Source organism: Anabas testudineus, chromosome 10 (assembly GCF_900324465.2).
Source record: "Anabas testudineus chromosome 10, fAnaTes1.2, whole genome shotgun sequence".
NCBI classification, from domain to species: Eukaryota; Metazoa; Chordata; class Actinopteri; order Anabantiformes; family Anabantidae; genus Anabas; species Anabas testudineus.
Genome location: NC_046619.1, coordinates 8,728,204 through 8,753,442, shown reverse-complemented (window position 1 = coordinate 8,753,442; position 25,239 = coordinate 8,728,204). Strand labels below are relative to the sequence as shown.

The following is a 25,239-nucleotide window of genomic DNA, read 5'->3' as shown; positions in this document are numbered from 1 at the left end:
CTGTCAGTTGCTGTCATTCCTGCCTGTTTACTGTCATTGTCACTACAGGCAACAGCTGAAACATCAGTGGGAAAACACAGGGTCTATCCTGTCTTGTACTGTCTCAACAACTGACACGTTATGTGACCCAAAAATGCTTCATGGTTTTGTGTGGACACACACACAAAGACAAAGATGAAGAAAAAGGAAAACTCATGTTACCTTGGGAAGACCCTTAGTTGATGGAGTCTGTGGATTTTCTTGTCTGACAGATACCTTTTTTCACCACATAATACCACATATAATACAGTTATTTCATTTTGTGTCAGTAATTCAGTCAAACATAACCCATATCTAATATAATACCCAATGTGCGAACACCTTTTCTTTTCCCATTTTGTACATTGATCATAGTAAAAGCAGAAGCTGTTTTAGAAAACAGAAAATAAATTTGCAGAGATCTTCTGTGCATATATAGCTGCTATTTATAAATCACTTAATTACAGGGTTATAATCTCTTTATTAAACGTTTCTATAAACATCTCCCTCTAAAGTGTTTTCACACAATATTGATGTCATAAATGAATTGCTTTTTTTGTTTGTTTGTTTGTTTGTTTGTTTGCATGGTCTCAGTCAAAACAAAACAAACAAACAGCATTATTGTCATGATGGCACTCTTTATTTGTTCTTTTATTCAGATTACTCAATTCAATAAAGGCTACAGACTAGACAAAGTAGCCTGTAAACTGTAGCCAATAAAGTTATACACATCATTGGAATATATAATTATTTCCTTCTGTTATTATTATAAGGAATCTTCTTCGGTGTGACTTTAACTTTGTTAACTTATCATTAATCTTTTATCATAAATATCATAAAGCCATTAAAACGATCCACGGCTCGCGGAGGAAGGAGAATCACACGGAACCGGAAGTAGCTCTCAGCCAATCAGCTTCTGCAAAGCGTCCTAAGCTGACGTCAGCCCGGTACCGATGAACAACCGGTAGCTTGTTGTACGGAGCTGAGTGGTGGCCCACCGTTTGTAGCTTTGTCCGCTATCCCCCCTCTTAAAAGTGCAAACATCATGCCTTTCGATGTTAGGAGGTGAGTACGGGGCTTCCGTTCATTTGGGTTCGGAGATGACGGGTGGCTAGCGGTGCTGTGCAGTCTGAATCCTGGATGAATTAACGGTGGGCACAGCATCGCCTGCTAATGAGCGACTCCCAACTTGTGTCAGAGCTGCTTCACACCGGGCATGAATGGGTCCCATTGTCGGGGTTTTTTTTGTATGATTTGGTGGAGGGACTCTCTGGTGTGCTCACAGTTTTTGTCTGGCTCCCTACCTGCATTATGTGCACACTTCTTTCTCCATCCTAACATTAGCAAAGACGTGAACCTGATGAGAGTGATAGCAGACTACACTGAGCTGGGGGGTGTCATTGCTGCATGTTGAAACAACGGGTTAGGCTTATTTAGCAGTAGTTATCCCAATACACAAAACGAGTCGGCACATTCAAAGTCATTAACCACTAATGGAGAGGCAGATAGACACATGGCCCCAGTGCTGAACTAATCTATTGATGGGCTGCATGGTCACACCTGTATTTCATAGGTGAAACTGTCAGCAGGGCACATCTTGATCAAAAAAGACAGGGTGTTTGCACAGTGGGCACATTCTGACTGGTATTGTGTGAAAAAAATAACACCAGCGGTATTAATAGTGGCTCTAGTTTTGGTAAGTGGTAATCAAAATGATCTCTTGTCTCTTTCAGGAACTCGCCACAGTTTTCTCAGAGCTTTTCGTTGAGATCACAGCTGTGTTGCAAAGTGAGAATGAATTTACCAGCATACAGGATCTGGCGTAACTCTTGTTTGCACTAGATGATCTGTGTTTGTGGGTGTGCCCATGAGGTTATCAAATGGTCATGGTCTGTTCTGATGTTTCACTGACTTTGTGACATGTTCACACGAAACTTGCTTTGCAACACCTCCAAATAGCGCGATTGAAGTATTATCGAGGTTTCAACCACACAGAAACACTGATGAGTTAGTCCACGGTGTGTATCGCTGTACTACTGTTGATAATAGTACATCTAGATGTATTGTAGTATTCCCAGAAAGCTGTGTTGTATTAGACTAATGGACATTTTTTTAAGGAAATGGTTTTGGTCTTGTTTATTTTACTTGCATCAAAAAATTCCCTGAAATGGCCAAAGGCAACAAATCTCATTCAGTTAAAAATGTTATTTTTAAAAAGGCCTAAGTAATCATCTAAATGATAGCTGGATACTAAAGTACAAAAAACTGCTTGGATGAGCAGTGAAACGTTTCGAAAGAAGCCCAGTTGCCATGGCTCAACTTCCAGATCCCCTCGCCTGCATGACCTGAATCAACACTGACTTTTTTGAAAACATTTTCTGGCTGTGCAGAATTGCAATATTTGTCTGAACTGAATCTGAAAAAAATAGTTTTTGGTCTTTCTTTACTTATTTACTTTTCCCCCCTCATTTTCCAACATATAACTTCATTCATAAACCAAATGTCTGTTTAAAGATTAACATGCCATCCGGCACTGTTTCGGTCCATGCACCGTTCTGGATTATTTTATATCTGCATTTACTTTGTGGGCAGTAACCAGCAAGTCATTGTGTGACTCAAATGGATTGCATAGATAGAATTGAATGTTACATTCGTGTTCTCACATTATCCATTATCTAAAAGACAATAACACCTTAATTACTTAGCTTAACTTAGCTTTGTATGCTGCTTTTGAGTGGCGCGTCTGCTAAGTCAGAGATCAGCTTCTAATAATAATCATAGCCTCATTCAAAGTGACTGAACAGCCGCTCCTCTGACTGAACAAGTGAGCAGTTGAAAAGCTTTTATCCCCAAGTCTAATTGACCTTCTGATTATGTCATTTATTGACACAGGTAGGTTTGGTTCGAGCTGACTTGAAGATGAGGTGTATTTGCTCCTGTGATGATGGGCTGAATCACAAGTCCACATGTCACATGTCACGTTCCTGACGGGGGTGGGTGACATTTAGTTTTCTGATAAATCATATGTTATAGTGGAAGAATAGGAACCTAGGTAAAGTCACATGTGGTTCCTATAGCTTGTGATAAATATGTCAGAAGAAGAACCTAAATAGTCTGTTAATGTACATTTACTCAGCAATACATGAATCAGATGAACCAGTGACTCATTACATGACTCATTTGCAAGATGCAGTTTGTTTAGCAAGGCCTCTTCCTTGAAAAAAAGTTGCCTTGTGAGTTCACGTTATGTTGTCACAGAACACTGAGCTATGGAAAGTGAGAGAGGGAGATGTGGTGACTGTAGTTCAGGAAATTACAAACGATTGATAAAGCGAGACTCAGGAGTCAACATTAATATTCATGAATACAGAGCGTTCTGTTCTGAGCAGAGGAACTTTAGTGAAACTCGACTTATCATCAAAGCTAAAAAAAAGTATTGGTGTATAAGTGTATTTATACGTTAGTGTCGGTAAATTGTTTTGTTGTGTTTAATTCTACTGTTTACATTTAAGATAATATTAGATTTTAAAAGCTTAAGCTTTTAAGTTTTAAAGCAATATTCTCATATGAATGCATTTATTCTTGAAACAAAGATTGCCTTTATGGATATACAACAGTTTTATTAAAGTATATTTCAACTCACACACACATTTAATTCAACAGAAACATGTGGAAGTTGGGTCATTTTAATTTTGTGATTCTGTAATCACATGTATAAAATAAGTTTTCCTTCCTGTCATCGCATTTGGATATTCATGCGGTGTAACTTTCAGTAAGACCTTTCTTATTTTAACAGCTTAGTCAGTAAATGTGAATTAATATTCAAGCACGAAAGTAAGTCTTTGTGATGGAGGAGTGTGTTTTACTTGTGAGCTCTGGCTTCACTCAACTACCAAATAATATGATTAAATAGTTTTTGTCACAGACTGGTGGGCTTGTGTGCCACTTTAACCTGTGGCTTTTGCATAATAACTGTCCTGTAGTACTGTAATGTCTAGATATGAATATCGCCCATATCTCCACCCGTTCCAGAAATTTCCAGAATGTGTACTATTTCCAATTCACATGTGGCATCAGATTCCAATTCATGTCTCACGTGACTACTGAGTTAGATTAAGCTTCCTCGCTCACGTTCGGTTTTAGCAGTGCAAAATTGCAACTGCTTAAAATACGTATTGCTTGAGGCAGGGTTTCTGTAACTGTTTATAACCTGATCCCAAACACAGACCTCCAACCTGTATTTGAATGTGCATTCAACTGTTGGAGCACGTTCTCTTCTATATACACACTGTAACCGCCAGTGGTGTCATGTCCTTAGGTCTATTTAAGGGTATGACACCACTGGTGGTCTGTGGAAATGTACTGAAATAGAAATGGTATAAATTATATGTATCCGGACTAATTAAAATGCTTTTAATTTTGTTATAAATAGGAGCTTATCTACAGAGCATGTGTAAATACAAGTAAATACAAAGGGATATCCCTGTGTTCTATATTCATAACATATCAAATATGTTATGAATATAGAACACAGGGATATTGTGTATTGTGTATGATTGGTGGTTATGTTTATTTTAGCTTAGCTTAAGCTTAGTTATATTCAAATTTCAGTTTGGTATAATAAAGCATGCTTATATTCAGTGATATACCAGAGTAATATAAATGTGTTTGTAATTCAAATGTCATAATTAGATTTAAATAATTTAGTACAACATTTTGTATATGCATGTAATTTGGAAGTGCACTTCTTCTGTGTGTCTCAGCTGGTTGTAACCAGCTGGTTGACTTCTGTTTCAGACACTAGTACTGTAGTGCTAGCAACTACTGGTAAACAATAAAAGGTCAACCTTTCTAACGTATTTTCAATAGTATGCACTGGGTACATGCGTCACGTCGCTCAAAACGTTTCAATAACTTCACTTCTTGTTTCTGTCTTGACCACTGTGACCACAAATGTGGTTTGAACTACAAACAAAAGAAAGCTGGCAAGGTTTCCTTAGCAACGTGGGGGAGCATGTAATCCTTGAAGCGAAGTCAGAAAGGTGCAAATCAAGAAAAGTTATTAGTTGTGTTTATCACAGGGGAGCTCCACCTGACTGGTTCTCTCAGGAGATCAGTGGCTGAACGGAGAGGATGTGAGGAAGGAGACTGTGCCCCTGCATTTTAAACTCTTAAAATTCAGGAAGTGTTTTAGTGTAGAAGTTATTCTGATCCTCATACAGTGTGAACCCTCCCTGAGCTCCCCTTTTCCAACCCCTCCTTATGCTCTCTGCCCTATATATCCTGTCTGGCTATTAGCATGCAGTGATCTAATACTAATGGGACTTGCAGCCAATGGGTGCAGGAAGTTGTAGATGGATGTGGACCAGAGAGAGGGAGACAGAGAAAGAAGGGGGGAGCGAAGCTGGCTGAGATGTTTAGGATTCTGGGCTCCTTGTGATGCAGGTAAAAACAAAGGAGCTGAGGCAAAACAAGAGTAGTGTCAAGGCTGAACAGGAAGCACTCCCTCCTACTTCCTCCCCTGCCTTGCATTGCATCAGCCATAATTACTCTTTTGGCAGCTCTGGAAGCTGGAAGAAATGTGAACAGATGTGAGTGTGTTGGAAGGAGAGTGTCTACGAGAGGGGAGATGGGAACAGAGATTAGGTGGGGTTTCGCAGCCGGTGATGGAGTTTGGGGTCGAAAATGTTTCCCTGCCCAGAAAAGGACATGCGCAAGAACCTGAATAGTTTTGGTGTTGAGTAGCAGATTTATTCGCCCTTCTCAGCTCCCCAAATAGGCAAGAGCAGTATTCCACAGGAGGGGAGCTGATTGTGTCAGGTGGTGGTGATCCTGCTCCACCTCTGGTTCACAGATTTACACACGTACTGATTTGTTATTTTGAAAGCATTCGAGCTGTTACAAGTGTAAAGGGAAAGATTTAGATGAGAATACATCTGCAGACTCAATCTGTTGCTATGCTGTATGTAATTGTATGTTCTTCTTGAACCATATAAGTGGAAGCTGTGACTGTAGTATTTATACTCATCTCTATCTCTTTTCATTGATGCAAAGTGTGTGTGTCTGTGTGTGTGTGTTTATGTTGGCTTTGTGTTCTTGTGTGCGTGTATGCTGAGTGTCAGACCTTTCGTAGAGGTCAGGTCAGAATTACAGAGCACACATTTGAAAGGAAGAGGTGTAACCCAGCAAGTGTGTGTGTGTGTGTGTGTGTGTTGCGGCTGTCTGTCTGGACGTATTATGGTAATGGCAGTGGTCCAGAGCTAACATTCCTCCGCTCTTCTGTAATATCTCACAGTCTGATGGGTACAGAATGTGCTTCTTTTCTCAGCACACAGTGTTGACATTTGCTATTTCTTCTCACCCCCTTTTCTTTTTTTTGTTTCCTTTTCTTACTTCATCTCCTCAGATTCGATATCTACAGGAAAGTGCCAAAAGACCTCACCCAGCCGACTTACACAGGAGCTTTCAGTGAGTAGTCCGTCACACTCAACAGGCCAAAAACACAAAGCTCTATATTTGTTCTTTTAGTTTTTTGTTGTTAATTCATGAAGTTGAGTTAAAGATGTGACTTCCATTAAATGAACAACGTCCATAACTCAAAAATGAATAATAATTCATGACTTCATAATTCTAGCAGGATTTATGAGGCGGTATTTTGCATATGTTTGCATTGTTAAAAGGTAAAAAAAAAAGTTCATAGAAAGTCATTAAGGAGTCACTGCTGACACATACTGTATTTCACTTGCTCTCTGACAGGTAAACACAGCAATAAAGTTGTCAACCTGACAGACTCAGTCAGTCAGCATGCCGCCATACCTGTTTTTGCACAATCATGCTAAGAATGTTAATGATCATGCGCTTTTCTTTGTTGCACCACCTGAGTAGTCATCATTGGAAATGTGACAGCTCTTCCTGTCAGGTCATGTTTTCCTGGTTGTCATCAATAAGTCACTGTGTGATGAGTGGTTGTGATTATTCACTGTTGGATGGAGTACAAAAGACCTTCTGACTTTCCTTCCTCAATCATTTTCAAATATTGGTTATTTATTGATCAGCTGATGACAGCACTGAGTAAAACAAACTGTCAACCCCCAAACTAACGATATCCTGGGCAAACAACGCTGAATTGTGAGCAATTTTTAAACACATTTTGGAAACACCTTCCTGGATGACTGTGAAGAGAATGACTTTTGTCTAAACATATACACACAGTTTCCGCCCATGAGGAAATGGTTGGAAGTTCTTCCTGTACACAGTCCACTCCCTTCCTGTCTCCATCCACTGTCTGGAGCTGAGGACACTGGGTTGATTTGGATATTTCACTGTTAATGCTTCACCTACTGAGGGTCAACATTTTGCTTTGTGTGGGTCAGAGCCAACCAGAAACACACTCCCCCTTTGCACAAAAGGGCAAATATTTGCCCCCCATCTGCTTTTGTTATTTTGTGGCCACATTCCTGTGGGTAACATTATTACGGCATCAACTTTGAACAATACCTCTGTTTTTTTTTTGTGGTTTCTACAGCTCCTTTCACTTAGGTCATAATGTGTCGATGTGTTTTTGACTTATTTCCTGCCATAACATTTCTTTATCCTGGTTATGCTGATAGAAAATACGTTTTTGTCTGTGCGGTTTGTGGAAATTGTGCCTTTGGCAGGAGAAAAATAAAGGGCATTTGGTTACAGAAATGCAGCAGTGTAGTTTCAGATGTCACTGGCTGATTCATGATGTTATTGTATGCAGTTCTTTGTTTCACAGCTCCGGCGGGTGGGGGCTAAAACACTCAGTTGATATATATTTGTAAATCAATCAGCTGTTCTACATTAGGAGGAAGTACCAGGCTTGTCTTTCGGTGAGCATGAATTGGTGACTTATGCGTCATAGCGACACTCCCAGTTGTTTGTTGGTTAAACATTACCTTACGTAGAGCCTCTAACAACCACAGGTTTGGATGTGACGCCTTTCTGGCCGCAAGGTCATGTGACGGTGATACTAGGAGACTGTTGCCACGTAAACATGGCTCACCTGCTGAGTGAGAGCTTTCTGAGCGAGGCTTTTGCCATACCAGATAGACCACAGTCGCACAGACACAGATCAGTTCCTTCCATATTTATCTTAGTAAACACATGACGGTGTTTTATATGACCCTGATTAGTTTGACACATGAAATGAAATAGACAGCCTGGCTACTTCTCCTTTTAAGCTCAGACTTTATTTTGGCTCATACTGAACAAAATACTGATTATTTAAGGTTAATATTCCTAGTTTAATTTCTGTTTAGCTTTTTATTAAAGACTTCAGTGTGAAGCTTCTGTGTTGGAGTCATTGTCTTTGGTCTAAGTGACCAGTGTTAGTCAGTCTAAGGAAGCCTACAATGAGCTGTTTGAAGGACTTGTATAGTATGAGATCACGTCTCTCAAAGCAGATATGCTGTAATGGCTGCCCGTTGTGCTGGTATTTAGTGTGTAATTAGTGAAGGAGGGTGATTGAAAAACCTGCGTAATGGCTGGCTTAACAATGCCAGTAAAACAGTTATTTAGGGAAATGTTTAATGTTGCTGTGATTTCATTAATGTCAGGAGCTTAGGTCAGGCTTTCCAAGAGACTTCAAGAGTCCAGCTCATTTGGTTTGCATCATAGCTCGAAACGCTGGTGTAATTTGAGATTAATGTGAGAAAAAAAGTGTCACATGAAAAATCAACAGCAGCGTGTATTCATACTAACTTTTTTTTCCTCTTTGCCTGCAGTTTCCATTCTCTGCTGTGTCTTCATACTCTTCCTGTTCCTGTCTGAGCTGACGGGATTCATAGCCACTGAAATGTAGGTATCTCACCAGCACGTGCTATCTGTTGTTGCCAAACAGGCACAACGTCTGCAGTCTGAAATATACAAGACAAGAACGTGCTGATGAACGGCAGTGCCCTCGTTATGATGTATTCTGCCTGGCATGTGTTGTAACCAATAAACTGAGCCAGTTTTCACACAGGAAATTGACTTTGTGTGCATGCGTCAGCCCTTTTGGTGATGTGTAATAAGGGATGATTTGGTGAGGGTGTGATATTGAGGAAATTACAGTGACAGAGATATACAAATGCTCTGTCCTTGCAATTTAGTATAAGATAAGTCCTTGACTGTTAAAGTGGTGGGCAAATAACACATCATCAGAGGAGAACACTCCAATTGACCATTTCCCTCTCATTTAAAGTTTGGTTTCAGCTGACGCAACCCTTTTTCTTCTTTTCTGTCCATTACAGTGTAAATGAACTGTATGTGGATGATCCTGATAAAGACAGTGGTGGGAAGATAGATGTGAGTTTAAACATCAGTTTGCCACACTTACACTGTGATTGTGAGTATATACATATATATATATATATATATATATAAAACTCTCCACTCTCTGCATTACACTTCCTGTTTGTATGTTCTCTGTTTTTCTTTTATTATCATTGTTGTTTATGGCTTCAGTTTTACAGTTTGTTTTTCCCTTCATCAAGCAGGGTGATACTTATCATTCCTTCTCATTTAACATGGCAATTTTCCCAAAGATAAGTGATGCACTAGATAAAAGAGGACAATCAAAACTGTATAATGGTTTGTTTAGCTGACTGTGTTGTACAAGCTTTAGATAAGACTAGTCTTCAGCCAAAAGTTTGCTCTCTGCTTGACATTATGCTGCTGCACAGCTGTGATCCGAGTTTGACATCAAGTAGCCTCTGCTGGCTCGTCTACTGTACTTCAGTGTTGGAGAAGTGGGCACGATGCTTGTTAATAAAAGCAGTCGCTGGTTATTTGCTCCCCATGACTCCCCTCAGAAACTATGCCCAATGACAAATCGCACACTCGCACACTCACACACACACACACACACACACACCGCACACACCAGCGAAATTCGGGCAGCACAGAAACCACAATGAGTTGAAGCGATATCCAAAAATGGCGAAGTGAGTAAATGCTTGTGTTAAAAAAAACAAACAAACAAACAAATTCCAGATTTCTCTGCGAGAAGCTTTGGCATGCAGACAAACAGCTGCTGCTCATGTGTTTAGACAAGCTCACTCATGGCATATGTAAACAAAGGCTCTCCCCTGCCATTTCCAATTTAAGTGATGATTGTATGTATGGTGCTTTTGTTTAGTTGCTGAATTGAAACCTCTTGAATACCATCTCAAACATGTTGGTCTAACCACAGTGCAGCTGCATGTAGCGAGCAGCTCCTCTCCTCGCCAGTTCATTTTGCACGTCAGTTCATTTTCCGGACCTCCAAACAGGTTTTCATCCGTCACAAGTTTACTCGGAGCCAGAATCATTTTCATCATGGAAAAGCTGGCATTTCCATCTCTTCTTACTATTAATCAGCCGAGCTGCGCTGCGCTGTTAAACATCGTCTCCCTCCACTGACCTTTACGGGTTGCCAGGCTTTCATTTGTGACCTAATGGAAAAGCAGCACAAAGGGTATGCAATACCCTTAAAATCATTTTCCTTCCACCCACTAACATGAACACACTTGCGAAAAACGTTTTATAAGCCTTCAAAAGGAGAAACGACCCCGTCACACGCTTACACTTGCAGATTTATATTTGTGCACTGTATTTTGAGATCTGGATAAATGGTCAGGGGTCAAATTTGTCTTAATCGCCAAAGGTCAGACAGACAGCATGTGGAAGTTTTAGGGCCGATCCAGCAGATGTCCATCTATGCGCTGCTGTCCAACACATAGCACAGGCAGACTCTGAAAATAGGCCCCTGCCTGTGTACACGTGCCTGTAGGAGGGGGGCCGGTGAAGTCTAGATGGAAAAACACAGACAGAAAGAGGGCTCCAGTCAGGAGAGGTGCTCTGTTTGGATTTGTGTGTTTACCTAAAGTTAGTGGGTCAAGCTCAGTGATGTTCAGAAGTTCTCTTTTTATTCGTCTCTTTCTCAGTTTATACAAAATGCTGAATTACTGAATGTGAAAATAATGATTTAATGTTTGATTTGTCAAACATTTATATATATAATATATATAATTAGATGAATCACTTTATTTATAAGTTTATTTTTTATACTTCCTGCCTTCCATTTGTCAATCTTGGGAGACGTTGTTTTTGTGTATTACATGCTATTAAACGGATTTGACCTGATAAAACAAGCAACTTGAGGACATCATGTAGGACATTTATTTTATAAATATCACGTCAAATGCGGCTAAATAAATTATTTAGGACAATCATTTATTTGAACTGAATTGAATAATCAACAGATTTTCTCAGTAGTAAACATTGTTTGGAGCTAGCAGAGGAAACAATAACTTGTGTATTTTAATTCTCTCCTCTTTTTTTTTTTAATTCCCCTTCAGTGGTGGGTTTGGACATCCAGGATGAGATGGGCCGCCATGAAGTCGGTCACATAGACAACTCTATGAAGATTCCTCTCAACCAGGGTGGCGGTTGTCGGTTTGAGGGAGAGTTCACCATCAATAAAGTACGGCCACTCACTGTTGAAATTATTTTATGTGGCTGATCTTCATTAGATAATGGCAAATATCTGTTCCCAGTAATTACACTGTGATGGAACAGAAAAGAGCACTAACATTTTTTTTTTAGGCCTAAGCTCTTCCACTCTGTTGTTTTCTTGTCTTTCCTAAACACAGAGGCTAAGCTTTCCTCCTCCAGTCTAAACTGAGTTTTGTTAAATGCAAGAGCTCTGGGATTCAGTTGCATCTGACGGTACACTAGTACAGGCCCTGTGAAGCCTTGTTTGTCTACCAGCATCCTGTGCGTCAGTTTTTCCAGTGCGTTTAAAATGACTAACCCAGCAGTTATACATTTAACACTCTTGCTCATGGAATAATTTGAAACATGTAAATTAATGTTGGGTGCGTAGTTTTGTGTACGTGTGTGTGTGTGTGTGTGTGTGTGTGTGTATTCAGACCTGCTTATTAGTTAACTATATGTTCTGCAGGTGTGGTGTTACTGCCACAGACTTAACCTAACTCTGTGTGTGTGTGTGTGTGTGTGTGTGTGTGTGTGTGTGTGTGTGTGTGTGTGTGTGTGTGTGTGTGTGTGTGTGTGTGTGTGTGTGTGTGTGTGTGTCTTCAGGTACCAGGAAACTTTCATGTCTCGACACACAGTGCCACAGCACAGCCTCAAAACCCTGACATGACCCACACCATCCACAAGCTGGCATTTGGGGAAAAACTCCAGGTCCGGACAGATACAAACACACACTCTGAAAAACGGAAAGATAACAAAAGTATCAACTAGATCTCCTTTTTCTCTTTTGCAACACAGGTTCAAAAAGTTCAAGGGGCCTTTAACGCGTTAGGAGGGGCTGACAGGCTTTCGTCTAATCGTATGTATACACGATGCACATGCACTAGTCGTAACCACTATGTGACATTTATCTAAGGCCTGCTCGCTGACATTGGATGACGCAATGAGATGAGAAACTTGCTGGGCAGCTATCAAATTTAAACCAAGTGGAAACTTGATTCATACAGCTGACGCTGCATGTCAGACGGAAAGGCTTCATCCAGCCTGTGGTGTCAGAATCAGATTCATACATCCATTTTTGGACACTTTTATTGAAACTACTTTTTCCCTTGCAGCTCTTGCCTCACATGACTACATACTGAAGATTGTTCCAACAGTGTATGAAGACCTATCAGGCAGACAGAGGTTCTCCTACCAGTACACGGTAGCAAATAAGGTGAGGCATCCTAGCTACAATCCCCATTTCCCGTTAGATCCTACCACTAAGTCATGCTGTTTTTGCACTAATCACGGAAGCAGCGTGACCACACTAACATATGGCCGGAGCATGTATCGCCGTCTAAAGTGTGCACTCACCCGGAAGTAAAAGCTCACCCCTAGTGACTGGAAACGCTCCCTGGATGTCAACAAACCATAAACACGCTTCCTAGAACTGTGCTGACTGACATCTGGGTTTGGAGTTTGGAGTATTAAGAGGGCAGGTCAGCTGTGAAGCAGGGAGGATGAGGGCCTGAGCAACATCTTCCGAAATCTCATTCCCAGAGCGTGAAAGCATTCCAGCTGAGGCACGCATCAGTGCTCGGAGAGCTGGAACAATCTCTGATTTTTTTTTTTTATGCTAAATTGATCGTTATGACCATATTTACTATGCAGGAGAACAAAGTAGGATTTTACAGAAATAAATGCTGTGTGATGGCACCACAGTCATAATAATAGCAACTTGTACCCTCCGCTTCCGCCTGCGTCATCCAAGTTCTTTTCAGCCTAGATTTTTTCATTCATTTTTAATGAGTCATTGATGATTTAGAGTGATTTTATCCCAAACCAATTCTGTAATGACTCACAAACACCACTGCCACCACTACAGATAAGAATGACATCACAGATGGTTCTAAACTGATTTCTAAACATAATGGGATTATGTTCGGTGTTGATTGAATTGATTTCCCCTAACAGGCACCACTCCAGAGCACATTAAATTTTGCAGCACGTTCTCTGTTTTTTCTGTCCCACATAGGAATATGTTGCTTACAGTCACACAGGCAGGATCATCCCCGCCATCTGGTTCAGATATGACCTCAGTCCAATCACGGTCAAGTACACAGAGAGGAGACAGCCCTTCTACCGCTTCATCACGACAGTGAGTGAACTCTCCTCTGGGATACGCTGGAGCCCGAACGCCTTCTAATAAAGTTGATTTATTTGTACTCGAGGCCTTGTAAGGTCTTACGAACAGTGACGGTTTAGAAAAGATGTCTGCCTCTGGACGGAGCCAGGCTCACTTTTTGACCCGGTCTTTCTGCTAAGCTGTGCTAGCTGACTGCATGCTCATGAGAATGATGTTAACTTAACTATGTTAACCTTCTCATCCCGTTTTTGTAAAAAAGCCAGTGAGCAAGATAAAGTTTCCAAATTTCCAACAATTCTTTTGACTTCCTGAATTCCTTTTGCCTTTCTCTGCCGCCACTCCCCACCTGACCCCGTCAGTGTTGAGGAATCTTTGTAAAGTGTGTACCAACTCATCAGGAAAGCTTCCTGCTGACTGATAATGCGGTCAGGATTAAAGTGGCTGCTTAGCTGATGAGCTACACTGTTCTTTGTCTTTTTGTTGTTTAGCTTGATTATGACCTAACGCATAGGTAGGAGATGACTGTTCTCATTTTGTGACTATGAGTCACGGTTTAAGATTGTGAGTCAGGCTGCAGCAGCTCTCTTTGCTGGATTCCAGTGCTCATTGATGGGTCAGTGTAACGTATTGTTATGATTAATTGCGATTAAAGTCAGCTGATACTGACCCATTTATAACCAAAAAGAAAACATCGAAGTGAACTTAGACCTGACGCTGTGTTTTTCTGTAGATCTGTGCCATCGTTGGAGGGACATTCACAGTCGCTGGAATCATTGACTCCTGTATATTCACTGCTTCAGAGGCCTGGAAGAAGATCCAGATTGGGAAAATGTCCTGAAAATTGCCCCCCCCCCCCCCCTCCCCCCTACACACACACACACACACACACACATACACAAACACCCACACACACACACACACATCTCCTCACATTTTTTTTTTATTTATAAGTGCAAAGCCTCTAGCCTGTTAGCTAAATCCTGTCCTGCTCGAGCCAACTTCCTTGTGGAGATTGTATCACCGTGACCTGTGAAGTGGCTCTGGCACCCGATCCGGCTACCAGGCTTCATGGCTGCGTCTCAGTTACTCAAGCTGCTCTTAGGCTCCATCTGCTCTGCTGATGCGTGGACGCTGACTATCACATGTCCCCCTCTTGCGTCTTCAGTGTGAGGAGGAGAAGGGAAGCTCTTTTGTTACTGTAGAGAAGGAGTCTTAAGTACTGCGTGTCAGTATTCAGTCAAATTTGTAGAGTGAAAAAGAAAAAATAGCTGAGATCTGTGCAGATATTCAGTATTTTATGTTTGATCAAGCATCACATGACACAAATCAGTACACTCCACATGTTTTCAATCATTAGGGAAAGTTGAATCTATGGCTGAATAATGTACATACGGGTGATATCCAAATGTACTATGCAGTACTTGAACCGGACTGTGTTACTTCGCCCAGTAATGCAAAAATGACTGATTACGTGAAGGAAATGTTTTCTAAACCCAAACTTTAGTATTGACTAGACTAAAGTCTGTTTTCTGACACTATCCATAAAACTACATTTTGTGTTGTGTAACTTGTTTACCCAGTCTCACATTTTATCGCTAGTGTTCAAACGTGGTGCCTTCAGGCTTACCGTTCCACCATGCTGGATTATCTTCCACTCATCTGTTTGTTTCACTGACTGCCACTAAAACCAGTATTTCCATCAGATTGTTCTTGTATTTTTTTTTATTTTTAATTAATTAATCATCATTTAGCATTCAGTGCTTTTCTATGAAATATTTCCTCAACAGTGTATAAGATCCTATTTCTATAATCATGGTGAATATCTTGCTTTTGCCAAGAGATAAATTGTTATTTTTTTTTATGCTGTAAGACTGACTGATACTCCATGAAGTTCAAAGTTAAGTGTTTTGTTTTGTTAGGGGAGAACTTGTAGGCCAAGATGTTTTTTCTCTCTGGTCATTGTTTTTGCTTTACATTGTTAGAAGAGCTTCTCTGATCAAGGACAGTGATAAGCTCTAAGAACTGGTCTTTCTACTCTAAAGGTCATTCCATTTCCTGCTCTGTCTCAGATTACTCTGTAACGCTATGTGTTCCTCGAGTGAGGCACCATAGAAATCACTGTTGTATGTTCCATGTCTTTGGTTTCTATAAACTGGTTTTTAATGACTCTTGTCCTGACAATTAATTTAAAGTTAGAGCTCATTTACGAAAGTTTTTCCATGAAGTGGTTTTGTTTTTCAGCCTTAAAGTGTCCAGGTAGGATAGGGAAGTAAGATACAAGCTGCTGCTTTAGAAGACTTTTTAAAATGGGTAACACTATACACAACAACACTAAGCAGTATCGGCGTGAATCATTTTTCACACTAACAGTTTACCTGAGTTCATTCTGATATGCTCATCAACCAGCTATTTACCAAAACTGAAAATTAACCTTTGCACTTTTTATTTTGTATCATCAGCTTATCTCCAGAGGCTGTAATTGTGTGTGTGTGTGTGTGTGTGTGTGTTTGTTTGGTGGACCTTGCACTTAGATACTGCTCATTTCCCTCAGCTGGCAGCCAGAGTCAACACCCCGAAGGTTGTCGTTTGTGATGATCATGTAAGAGGGTGTTAGGCTGTCGCAGCTGTCATCGTGCTTACGTCCAGCTCTGATAAGAGGTGCTTAGTGTGACTCACTCCTTTATTCGCCCTACATCCCTCTGTTTACCTCCATCGCTTATTCCTTGTTCACAGTGCCGAGTATCCAAGCATATTCACCTTCACAAAATGACACCGGTACCACAAATATCTGCTTGTTGTGTTCATTTACATGGATCCTTACTGAACTCTGTTATCGCAGCATGACAAATGCAAATTTGGTGCTTAAAATCCATACTCTGCTAAACAGATGACAGTGTCAGCTCCAGTATAAATCACAGGGAAAAGAGCAAGAAGATAAATTTCTTTATTTCTTCCCATATTGCATAATCCACATAATTTGCACAATTAAAAGACGGATAATCTATGGAAAAGATAAAAATATATATGTGTGAATGTAAAAAATATTTAGGGTTTTTGTCATAATGCTGCCACCCAGTGGCTGGTTAAAAGAACTTCAGGCACATATATCTCAGTCTGCCAGCTGAGGCAGCAACCAGAAAGGAGAGGGGAAGGATTTTGTGATGTGTGAAGGTCAGCTCTGGTCAGACGGATCTATAACCTGGTCCAGACTGAACTGAACTGATCTTCATTAGTAAATGATTAGTTATATGTCTACACTGGGATGTTACTGAATCCCACTTCCCCTCCTTTAACCCCTTCCGTTCTTTGGGCTGCGCCTTGTGTAAGATTACACATTGGACGAGGCCAGGCAGGGGGTGTCGGGTGAGGAGAAGAAGTCACAGAAGCCCTCCTCGGACAGGTGTCCATACTCGTTGTTGTAGAAGGTTTGTCCTGACAGCTGGCTGAAGAAGTTGGGACGGTGCATGGAACTAACAGCTACACTGCTTCGGCCCAGGGACCCTTGGGAGGCTGTCAGAGGCTCTGTGCTGCTGCTGCTGCTTATACGACTGGGAAATGAAAAAACACACTCATTATTTTTCTATTGATAAAAGAAAAAAGTTGACCAAGCAGTAGTGGATGCCAAAATAGATAAGATAAGTCACACAGAGGCTTCTTTAACAACTGATTTATTAAATGAGACGTGTGGAGGCCTATATTACTTTATGTTCATCTGGACACATTTTCAACTGCAGAAAGTACAGATTTGGACTTAAAGAATAATTGTAGTGATACTCTATATTCTTCCTATTGTCAAAGTGAAAAGACCAAACCAACAATGAACTGACAGTGGTGATAAAGTATTAAGTACTGCTTAGTTGCTTAGTTTAGTCAAAGCTCAAATACTTCCTCTTTTCCACAGAGCTCCACTGTTATACAAAAACTATTAAGAACATCTTACATGCTGTAGTTTATTTTAAGTCATTCCTATTTATTCTACAGTACACCTCCCTGCTGCCGTAAATACTCACTAGAGCACCAAGTGTGTGGCTGAAAATAGTCTCTCTACCATCAGAGCCTGAGTTACTGTGCCCCACTGGTTTTACTATTGATTCTCAGAGGGAAAATAGGTAAGTTTTAGTTTTGACATTGACTTTTGAGGGGCATAACAAAAGATATCAAATATTAAGGGCCTCAGTTAACATACGAATAAAACAGATTTACCAGATTTGTTTTAATTCAAACATATCACTGTATCAAAGAGCGCTCCATGGGTCTGTTAAGGTGGCTAAAAGTAACACATTCTCTAAATCCATGTGTTTAATTCAAGAAAGGATAGTTTATATCTTTCAAATTGTATTTTATTCTTTCAGATAAGCCGATAAATCTAAATTGTGATAAAATGTTGTGCTTTTTTTGGGTGGGTGTAGCTCGTGATCATAAAATGGTTTTGTTGAGCAATGGAGCAGAGGTGAAATCCTTCAGTCTGACAGGCTTTTCCTGCTCTTAGTGTAAATGTGATACATCACTTAAACGTCCTTCATGTTCATTGGTAAATTGTCTCATTCTTAATTCTAGAAATTCCAGCCTTTTCTTTACTCATACTGTAACTCGATTCTTTCTTTTTTTGATGAATACTGTATAGACTCTGGGTTGAAATGACTCAGAGTGCTACCTACTCCTACTTATCTGTGCATTTCAGTCAAGTCGAGACTCTGCTGATGCTTACTTCCCTTTTAAATCTGCTGCAGTTTCATGGCACATGTTTTTCTCATGTTGACTCAGAAACATGTGGAGCATCTATAACATTAGACTTTATCATAGAAAAACCTGACTCTAAACCTGAGAGTCATTGTGTTGTTTCACGGTGAGTAACACTGTCCAAATGTCAAACACAGTGACTAGGTTCAGACGGTAATGTGGATCATAGCGTTTGTGTGAATAACCTTTTTGAGACGGCACCCCGGTGCTTGTGTTCAATTCTCTCAAATTCTTCAGAGGCCAGAACCATCCCACTGTCTGTCTGGTTATCCTGGGGAGAGACACAGTTTGACATCATGTGAATTAAATGCCTTTTAGTTGAACCCGCTGCTACGTCTGACTCAGGCAGCAGGAGCTATATTTGGTAATTATCCGAGGAGAAAATTCCTAAAGTCCTATGCCGTTCAAAAAAATGTCACCAGCCGGTTCACGTTCATTTCCACAACTGATGAGAACATAAGACTCTTACTTGAGGAGCTTTCTGTGGGTGCATCTCCTGGGGCAACTCTTCAAATGTCTTCACTCTGGGTTGGTATATTTTTGAAGGTCCCACAAACACACAGCCGGCAAAGGGCACGCAGTTATAATACCTAGTGCAGAGGGTACAGACAGGAGAAGAACAGATAAGACACTGTAACTTCAGCAGTTTGTACTTTTTAAAAATATTTGTGACCTTATATGTATTTTATAGCAATACGTGTTGAATGTGCTGTAACTCTGACACAGTGAATGCCCTTTGCACTGCGAATCCATTACGTGAACTATGAAGCAATGGTAGAGGAAACAGTAGGAGGAAGGCTCCTGATAGGAACTAAATATAGGATTTCACAACAACCAGAAAGCTGTAATCACCTCTCAGGATACAGAGTTTTGAGCAGGCCAAAGGGTAAATTTGGTAATTAGATCATTTTCTTTCAAACAACCCACCCACTGGCCTCATATGTGGATTCAAATGCTGCTGATTTTGTGAATCAACTTTTGCTCTATTCTTTTTTTAAATTTACATTAGACCAGTGAGACGCACGCAGACATAAAACAAATACTGAATTATGTGTTGATGAAGGTCTCTTTAATAAAGGGATGCTGTAGGTTTATAGAGTATAGTACCTGGTGGGCAAAGTGTTGCACGCCATTCTGAGTTCCTCTTCAGATGGAGGTCGTGATGAGGCCTGAGAGAAACCATCATCCTCTGAGCTCTGCGAGTGGTTCAGAGGGATGTAGTCCTTACCGTCCTGAAGGGAATGCATTAAAGATGAAATCAAACCATGAAAGCTCGACACACAACGGAAAACAGCTGAAATTAGCTTCTGCACAGTAGTGTCCTCACAGGTAAGCTGTTGTCCTGCAGCAGGTCTCCCAGGATCTTCACTAGAGCAGGGAAGGTGGGTCTCTCTTTGGGCTCTCCGTGCCAGCAGGCCAGCATGATGCCGTATCTACCAGCAGAGGGCAGCATCACAATAAGGACAAACAGACTCAGAGATGAACCTGCAAATCTCATCCTATATGATGTTCGCTCATTGGGTTTGCCTCGATCAATAAGAGATATGACTCCTATTTGGCATTAGGAGATTTAAGACAGCGGATGAAAGAAATAATTGGTCATTTGGTCTCTTACATTTCGGGGGAAGCTGTCTCCGGTGCTCTCATCCTGACGCCATTTTTCAAACGTTTGCAAAACTCTTCGTCGATCTGTACCCCTGGGTACGGAGAGGCACCTGAGGGTGCACAAAAGGAGATTGGGGCTTTGATTAACATCTCAGGGGGAAGGACAAACGCACTAATATGTTTGAATTAACAGTGATGAGAAGATTTACTGTGGTTCTGAAAGTCTTATGATTTAGTTTTTACCCAGTGAAAAGATTTCCCACAGGAGAACTCCAAAAGACCATACGTCACTTTGGCTGGTGTACACTTTGTCAAAGATACTCTCCGGAGCCATCCACTTTAAAGGCAGGCGGGCCTGAGAGAACATTAAAGCACCATGACAAGTATTTAAAGGAAGTCACGTAAACAGAGATGACACGTGCGTTTCAATTCAACTATTATGTGTGTGGTTTGGAAACAAACAAATCGAAGCTCAATGCTTCCCTTTAGTAAGTGGAGATGGATAAGAAACACTGGGGTGTCATTCTAATGTGTGTGTGTGAGTGTGCACATGTCGTACATTGCCTTTTCTGACGTAGTCCGGGTCCTTGTATATGTCTCTGGCCAGACCAAAGTCACAGATCTTCACAATGTTGTTCTCTGACAGGAGAATGTTCCGAGCTGCCAGGTCTCTGTGGATACACTGCGGATACACACAGGACCACACATACATCATAATCCTGAGCTCAGGTGTCTGCACGTGTGTGTGTGTGTGTGTGTGTCTCTGTGTGACAGTGTTTGCATATATTGTTTCCACCTTGTGTTTTTCTGACGAGAACATAACAGATAGGATTTGGATTTAGTAAATAACGAGTTGCCTACTTTAATCATCTCTTGCCTTTAACTCTGTAAGTGATTCGCAGAGTTTTAAGGCAGGTGCGTGTGTGTATGTCTCTGTGCCAGTTTTTGACTGGGGCTGGACTGTGTCTCAGCCAGAAAAAACTCCCTGGAATTGCTTCAGGAGATCCAACATCACTCACAACACTGTCAGGTAAAGGGGCCTTTAGGGTCACGACTTGAAGGAGTCATTTAAAACCAGGCTGTCTGCTCAGGGTTCGGCCAGCGCGCTAATAATTATTATCAGTGAAACCCGTTTGTGTTCTGACTGTTTTGATTTCATTGTTAATCTGGTCAGTTGCTGAAGCTTGTAACTCCCCAGAGTGGTCATCGGTGTGGTAGTGGCCTCTCTCACTAGTCTCATTCTTGAACAGTCACTCGGTTTGTGTAGACGGCCTGTTCTAGGCAGATTTAGATATGTGCCATATTCCGTCCATTTCTTGATGATGGATTTCACTGAACTCCAGGGGATGTTCACTGCCTTGGAGATTTGTTTGTATCCATCCCTTGACTTTTGCTTTTCAGTGACCTCTTCTATGAGTTGCTGGGAGTGTTCTTTTGTCTTCATGGTGTAATTGTAGTCAGGAATACTGATTAACCAGTGACTGGACCTTCCAGACACAAGTGTCTTTATACTGCATCACTTGAGACACATTCACTGCACTCAGGTGATCCCCATTTAACTAATTGTGGGACTACTACCACCAAATATCTGGACCTGTGTTGCATTAGGTCAGTCCTTATAAAGGGGGTAAATGTTAATACAAACACTGATTTCACCTTACATATTTTTATTTAATTTACATTACTTTGTAGAAACCTATTGATTTATAAATCCAATAAAAGGATGAAACATCTGAATACTTTTTATAGGCACTGTAACAAAGATTCACCAAATTTGCTCATTAACTAAAGGTTAATGAGCAAATATTGCTGATATTGCTGATTAATAATAAGTACTGTACCTTTAGTTTTGAAACTCTTAAGTACTTAAGTCATCATGTCCTGTCATCATTTTTTTCTATTATGTTGTGGCTCAAGTTTATATATGTCATGTGGTTAATTAAGTGACAATGATCCAGGTTACAACCTACTACCTCTGGAGCTAACCTCTGGTCACAGATCATTAACTAATTCTCTTGTTAACAACGAACCTTTCTGGAGGCCAGGAACTCCATTCCTCGAGCCACTTGGAAACTGTAGCAAATGAGATCTTCTATTGTCAACGGGGTTTTCCACAAGTCCTCCACTGGAGAGGAAAAAAGAGAAGAAGGGCAGCCACCGAAAAGGAAAAGGAGAAGTTAAGTTACAATTATGATGTGACGGTAAGTTAAATAATTTACTCTGAACGAAAACAGGCTCACTTTTCTCCACAGCAGGACTCGGACTGGATGAGTTGGACGATGGACTCTGAGGACCGGTGAGCGGGGACGAGGACGGAGAAGGTGGCTGACGAGCTCTTTGGTCCACTTGACCTGCTTCGATCATCCGCCTCACCTGGCTCTGGGTTTTGGGAGAGCGATCCTGAGTGGAGAAACAATTCAATACATCATCTCCAAAATCAATACGTAAACAGAGTTACAAAATGCATGCGTCTTAGTTGTATTATTTTTGTATGTACAGTAGACCAAGAAAAGAGATGTTGTCTAATTAAAGACAGATTAGTCCTTTAAGCTGCAGCCACATTATCAGAACGTGCAGATAAATATGTTAGGAATGGCTCCGGTGTCTGCAGTGTTTTGCTACCCTGTATGGGAGGAAGAACTCTCTCTTGGCTCGTAGGAAGTTAGACAGATTCCCGTACTTGCAGTATTCCACTATCACCATCAGCGGACCTGGTGATACAGACAGTTTAAATGTCAGCTTCATGAGAAAACTCTGCAGAAGTTTCATTTTGCACGGCTTTTTTACAGGATAAAAACTAATAAGCAGGTTCAAATTGTTTCTGACTCTTGTTTAGGAACTCCATAGTCATAGCCTGTAGCTGCCAGGATAAACATTTTCACATATTTATGCCATCAAAATATGCTCTATAGATCAAATGAATATTTCGCATATGAAAAAAAGCTACTAGTCCAACTTTCTCACTTAGTCCTGCTGCCTGGAAACTGCAGGACGTGGACAAAGTGATGTAAACGATTCATTAAAAATTTCACTCAGTGAGCAACAATGGACGGGGGTTAAAGGGGCTCATTTGAACATGCCAATCATTTCCTAAGATCACTACTAACATGCAGAGATGAAGAACAGTGGTCAGCCATCTAAACTAACGGCGTGCTCACCATTTGGTTTGGTGCAGGCTCCTAACAGGTTCACTACATTCAGATGATTGCCAATGTGAATAAGTATCTTCAGCTCTGACATCAAGGCCTTATGCTCACTGGCTGTAGCTCCATCTGAAACACACACAAATGCACAAGCTCACACCAGACATAAAACCTTATTGTATATTTGCATTCATATACACTGCCTTTATATTTTTTAGATCTTTATTTAGATCTCACCCTTCAGCATCTTGACAGCCACCGTGTCCAAACTGTTGCTCTTGCTGATGCCGTAGATAGACGCCTCAATTACTTTTCCGAATGCACCGTGGCCTAAAACCTTTCCTGTGTCGGGGGGAAAGAACAAAACAAAGGCAGAATATTCACGGTTATTGATTGAGGCCGACTCGATTTTGTCTCACTGAAATTACACAAACAGCTGTAGCGAGGAGCAGTTGCAGAATGTAAGTGGATCTGGCATTCATATAGACATGGGGGAGGAATTAGGATCTGAATTGCAGCATTTGGAAAATAACATGTTCCCATAAGTTGCTGTCATGGAACAGATGCTTTTCCTCGGGGTGTTTTCTTTTTTTTTAAGCTGTGCTGGGAATGAGCACATATTTAACATTAGCACTTTACTTGGCAGCAGTTTGCCCAGCTGGCTGTGGTCCAAACTCATGCCATTATGCATTCTGGAAATGGAAAAATAATTTGGTTTCATCCATCTATCTGCTCTCATCCCCATCTGTATATTTCCTCACTAACACCTCCTTCCTTCCCATATGCTCCTTTCTCCCCATCCTTTTTCTCCTACTCGTTCACAGTGACTCACCCAGCCGGAGTCTATCTCTGGAGATCTCCCACTGCGACGAGTCATAGGGCAGGTATTCACACTGTTCATCCAGAGGTACTTCCCCTGGGTCCATTATGATTGACAGATAGCCCGTCTTTATGTCTGCTGGGTTAACCTGGAGGACACCAAGGGAGAGCAGAACGACAGTGCTAATGTAAGGTGAGGAGGTGAAAGATCCCATTGGGCTTGGAGGGCGGTGATATGAGTATGATAAAGGAGGCGGTGGAAACACAGCACAAAAACAAAACAGCAAAGAAAGAAGCAATAGAAGGAAAAAATATGATGGTATATTGTGTGTTTTCCAGTTACAGTTACATACATTTTACAATCATGTATGTGAACAATAAGCGTTTATGACAAACCTGCTAAATGTGTTGTCATGGTGAACAGAGGTGATAGAAGAAAGGGGGAAATATACAAAGAGAGCAAATCAGTCTGTAAATGAATTTGTTGATGACAGCACCACCCTGCGAAGTGCGCCGGAGAAACAGTGTGAGGCAATTGAATAAATGACCAAATGAGGAAAAATTAAAAGCAATTTGAGCCTCGTTAAGGACATGCTTGATGCTGGAGCTTATAGCAGTTTGCAGTAAATTACTCTCAATTAAAATAAAAAATCCAACAGGTTGTGCTCAAACGCTAACGGACACGTTGTGACTCAGATGGTAAAGTGTCTTTGTCACAGTCCATCGGTTTTCTCTCACAAACACAGACACACAGTGAAATGCGTCCCCCACTGACCCGTTTCACATTGCAGAAAATGAGGATGAGCAAGGCCCAGAAGAAAACAGCGATGACTCCAGTCCCGATGAGAATGACAATCTCCACGTTGGCCTTGTCACTTGAACCTTGACAGAAAGAATCAGACAAAAAAAAAAAAAAAACACTTTTAAATACAGCCGGTTGCCAGCTAACTAGTGGGAACATCTCTACCCCTTCACGCCTGATTTTATCTCTCCTTTGTGACATTACTCTCTGCAGACTGTAAGAGGAGCTGTATTACAAAGTATTGCTGCAGGTTTTCTCACACACTCCTAAACTTAAATCTTTAGGTTACATTCATCACGAGACCGCTTCCAGTGAACCCATTCAATTCTTTTCGCATTATGTCTGCCTATGAAAGGGCCCACCTATTTTGAATTTTACTGCGGAGAGCTCCACAAGGTGAAAGCACTAACGCTACAGCCGCGGTGAAAAGGGAGAGTTAAAAACTCAGACCTGTACACGTGAAGATGAGGTCGAGGATAGCTGTCATTTCGACTGTGAGTGCTCTC

General features: G+C 41.0%; 2 protein-coding genes across 2 annotated transcripts in view; one reads left to right on the top strand and one right to left on the bottom strand.

Moving 5' to 3' along the window:
• Positions 1–958: 958 nt before the first annotated feature.
• ergic1 (endoplasmic reticulum-golgi intermediate compartment 1) lies at positions 959–14,484 on the top strand. Its single transcript, XM_026358285.1, has 10 exons — positions 959–1,083; positions 6,425–6,486; positions 8,766–8,838; positions 9,273–9,367; positions 11,361–11,485; positions 12,103–12,207; positions 12,295–12,355; positions 12,612–12,712; positions 13,514–13,636; positions 14,355–14,484. The coding sequence occupies exons 1-10, from the start codon at positions 1,064–1,066 to the stop codon at positions 14,460–14,462; spliced, it is 873 nt and encodes a 290-aa protein (XP_026214070.1). The 5' UTR covers positions 959–1,063; the 3' UTR covers positions 14,463–14,484.
• A 2,206-nt stretch (positions 14,485–16,690) lies between these two features.
• flt4 (fms related receptor tyrosine kinase 4) overlaps positions 16,691–25,239 on the bottom strand; it is a 34,778-nt gene continuing 26,229 nt past the window's right edge. The window contains exons 16-30 of the mRNA XM_026357755.1: positions 24,707–24,813; positions 23,945–24,080; positions 23,350–23,454; positions 23,128–23,241; positions 22,592–22,680; positions 22,210–22,369; positions 22,000–22,094; positions 20,529–20,651; positions 20,213–20,324; positions 19,980–20,079; positions 19,692–19,797; positions 19,472–19,596; positions 18,834–18,954; positions 18,550–18,635; positions 16,691–17,172 (exon numbers count right to left, since the gene is read on the bottom strand). Of these exons, the coding sequence (XP_026213540.1) occupies positions 16,953–17,172; positions 18,550–18,635; positions 18,834–18,954; positions 19,472–19,596; positions 19,692–19,797; positions 19,980–20,079; positions 20,213–20,324; positions 20,529–20,651; positions 22,000–22,094; positions 22,210–22,369; positions 22,592–22,680; positions 23,128–23,241; positions 23,350–23,454; positions 23,945–24,080; positions 24,707–24,813 (1,799 nt within the window). The 3' untranslated portion in view covers positions 16,691–16,952. The remainder of the gene's footprint in view (positions 17,173–18,549; positions 18,636–18,833; positions 18,955–19,471; positions 19,597–19,691; positions 19,798–19,979; positions 20,080–20,212; positions 20,325–20,528; positions 20,652–21,999; positions 22,095–22,209; positions 22,370–22,591; positions 22,681–23,127; positions 23,242–23,349; positions 23,455–23,944; positions 24,081–24,706; positions 24,814–25,239) is intronic.

What these genes read in the sequence shown, in the direction of transcription:
- ergic1 (XM_026358285.1), top strand. Translation starts at nt 1,064, where the DNA reads ATGCCTTTCGATGTTAGGAG. An exon ending in GACTTACACAGGAGCTTTCA is followed by an intron (nt 6,487 to 8,765) that starts GTGAGTAGTCCG and finishes CTTTGCCTGCAG; the next exon opens with TTTCCATTCTCTGCTGTGTC. An exon ending in GCCACACTTACACTGTGATT is followed by an intron (nt 9,368 to 11,360) that starts GTGAGTATATAC and finishes ATTCCCCTTCAG; the next exon opens with TGGTGGGTTTGGACATCCAG.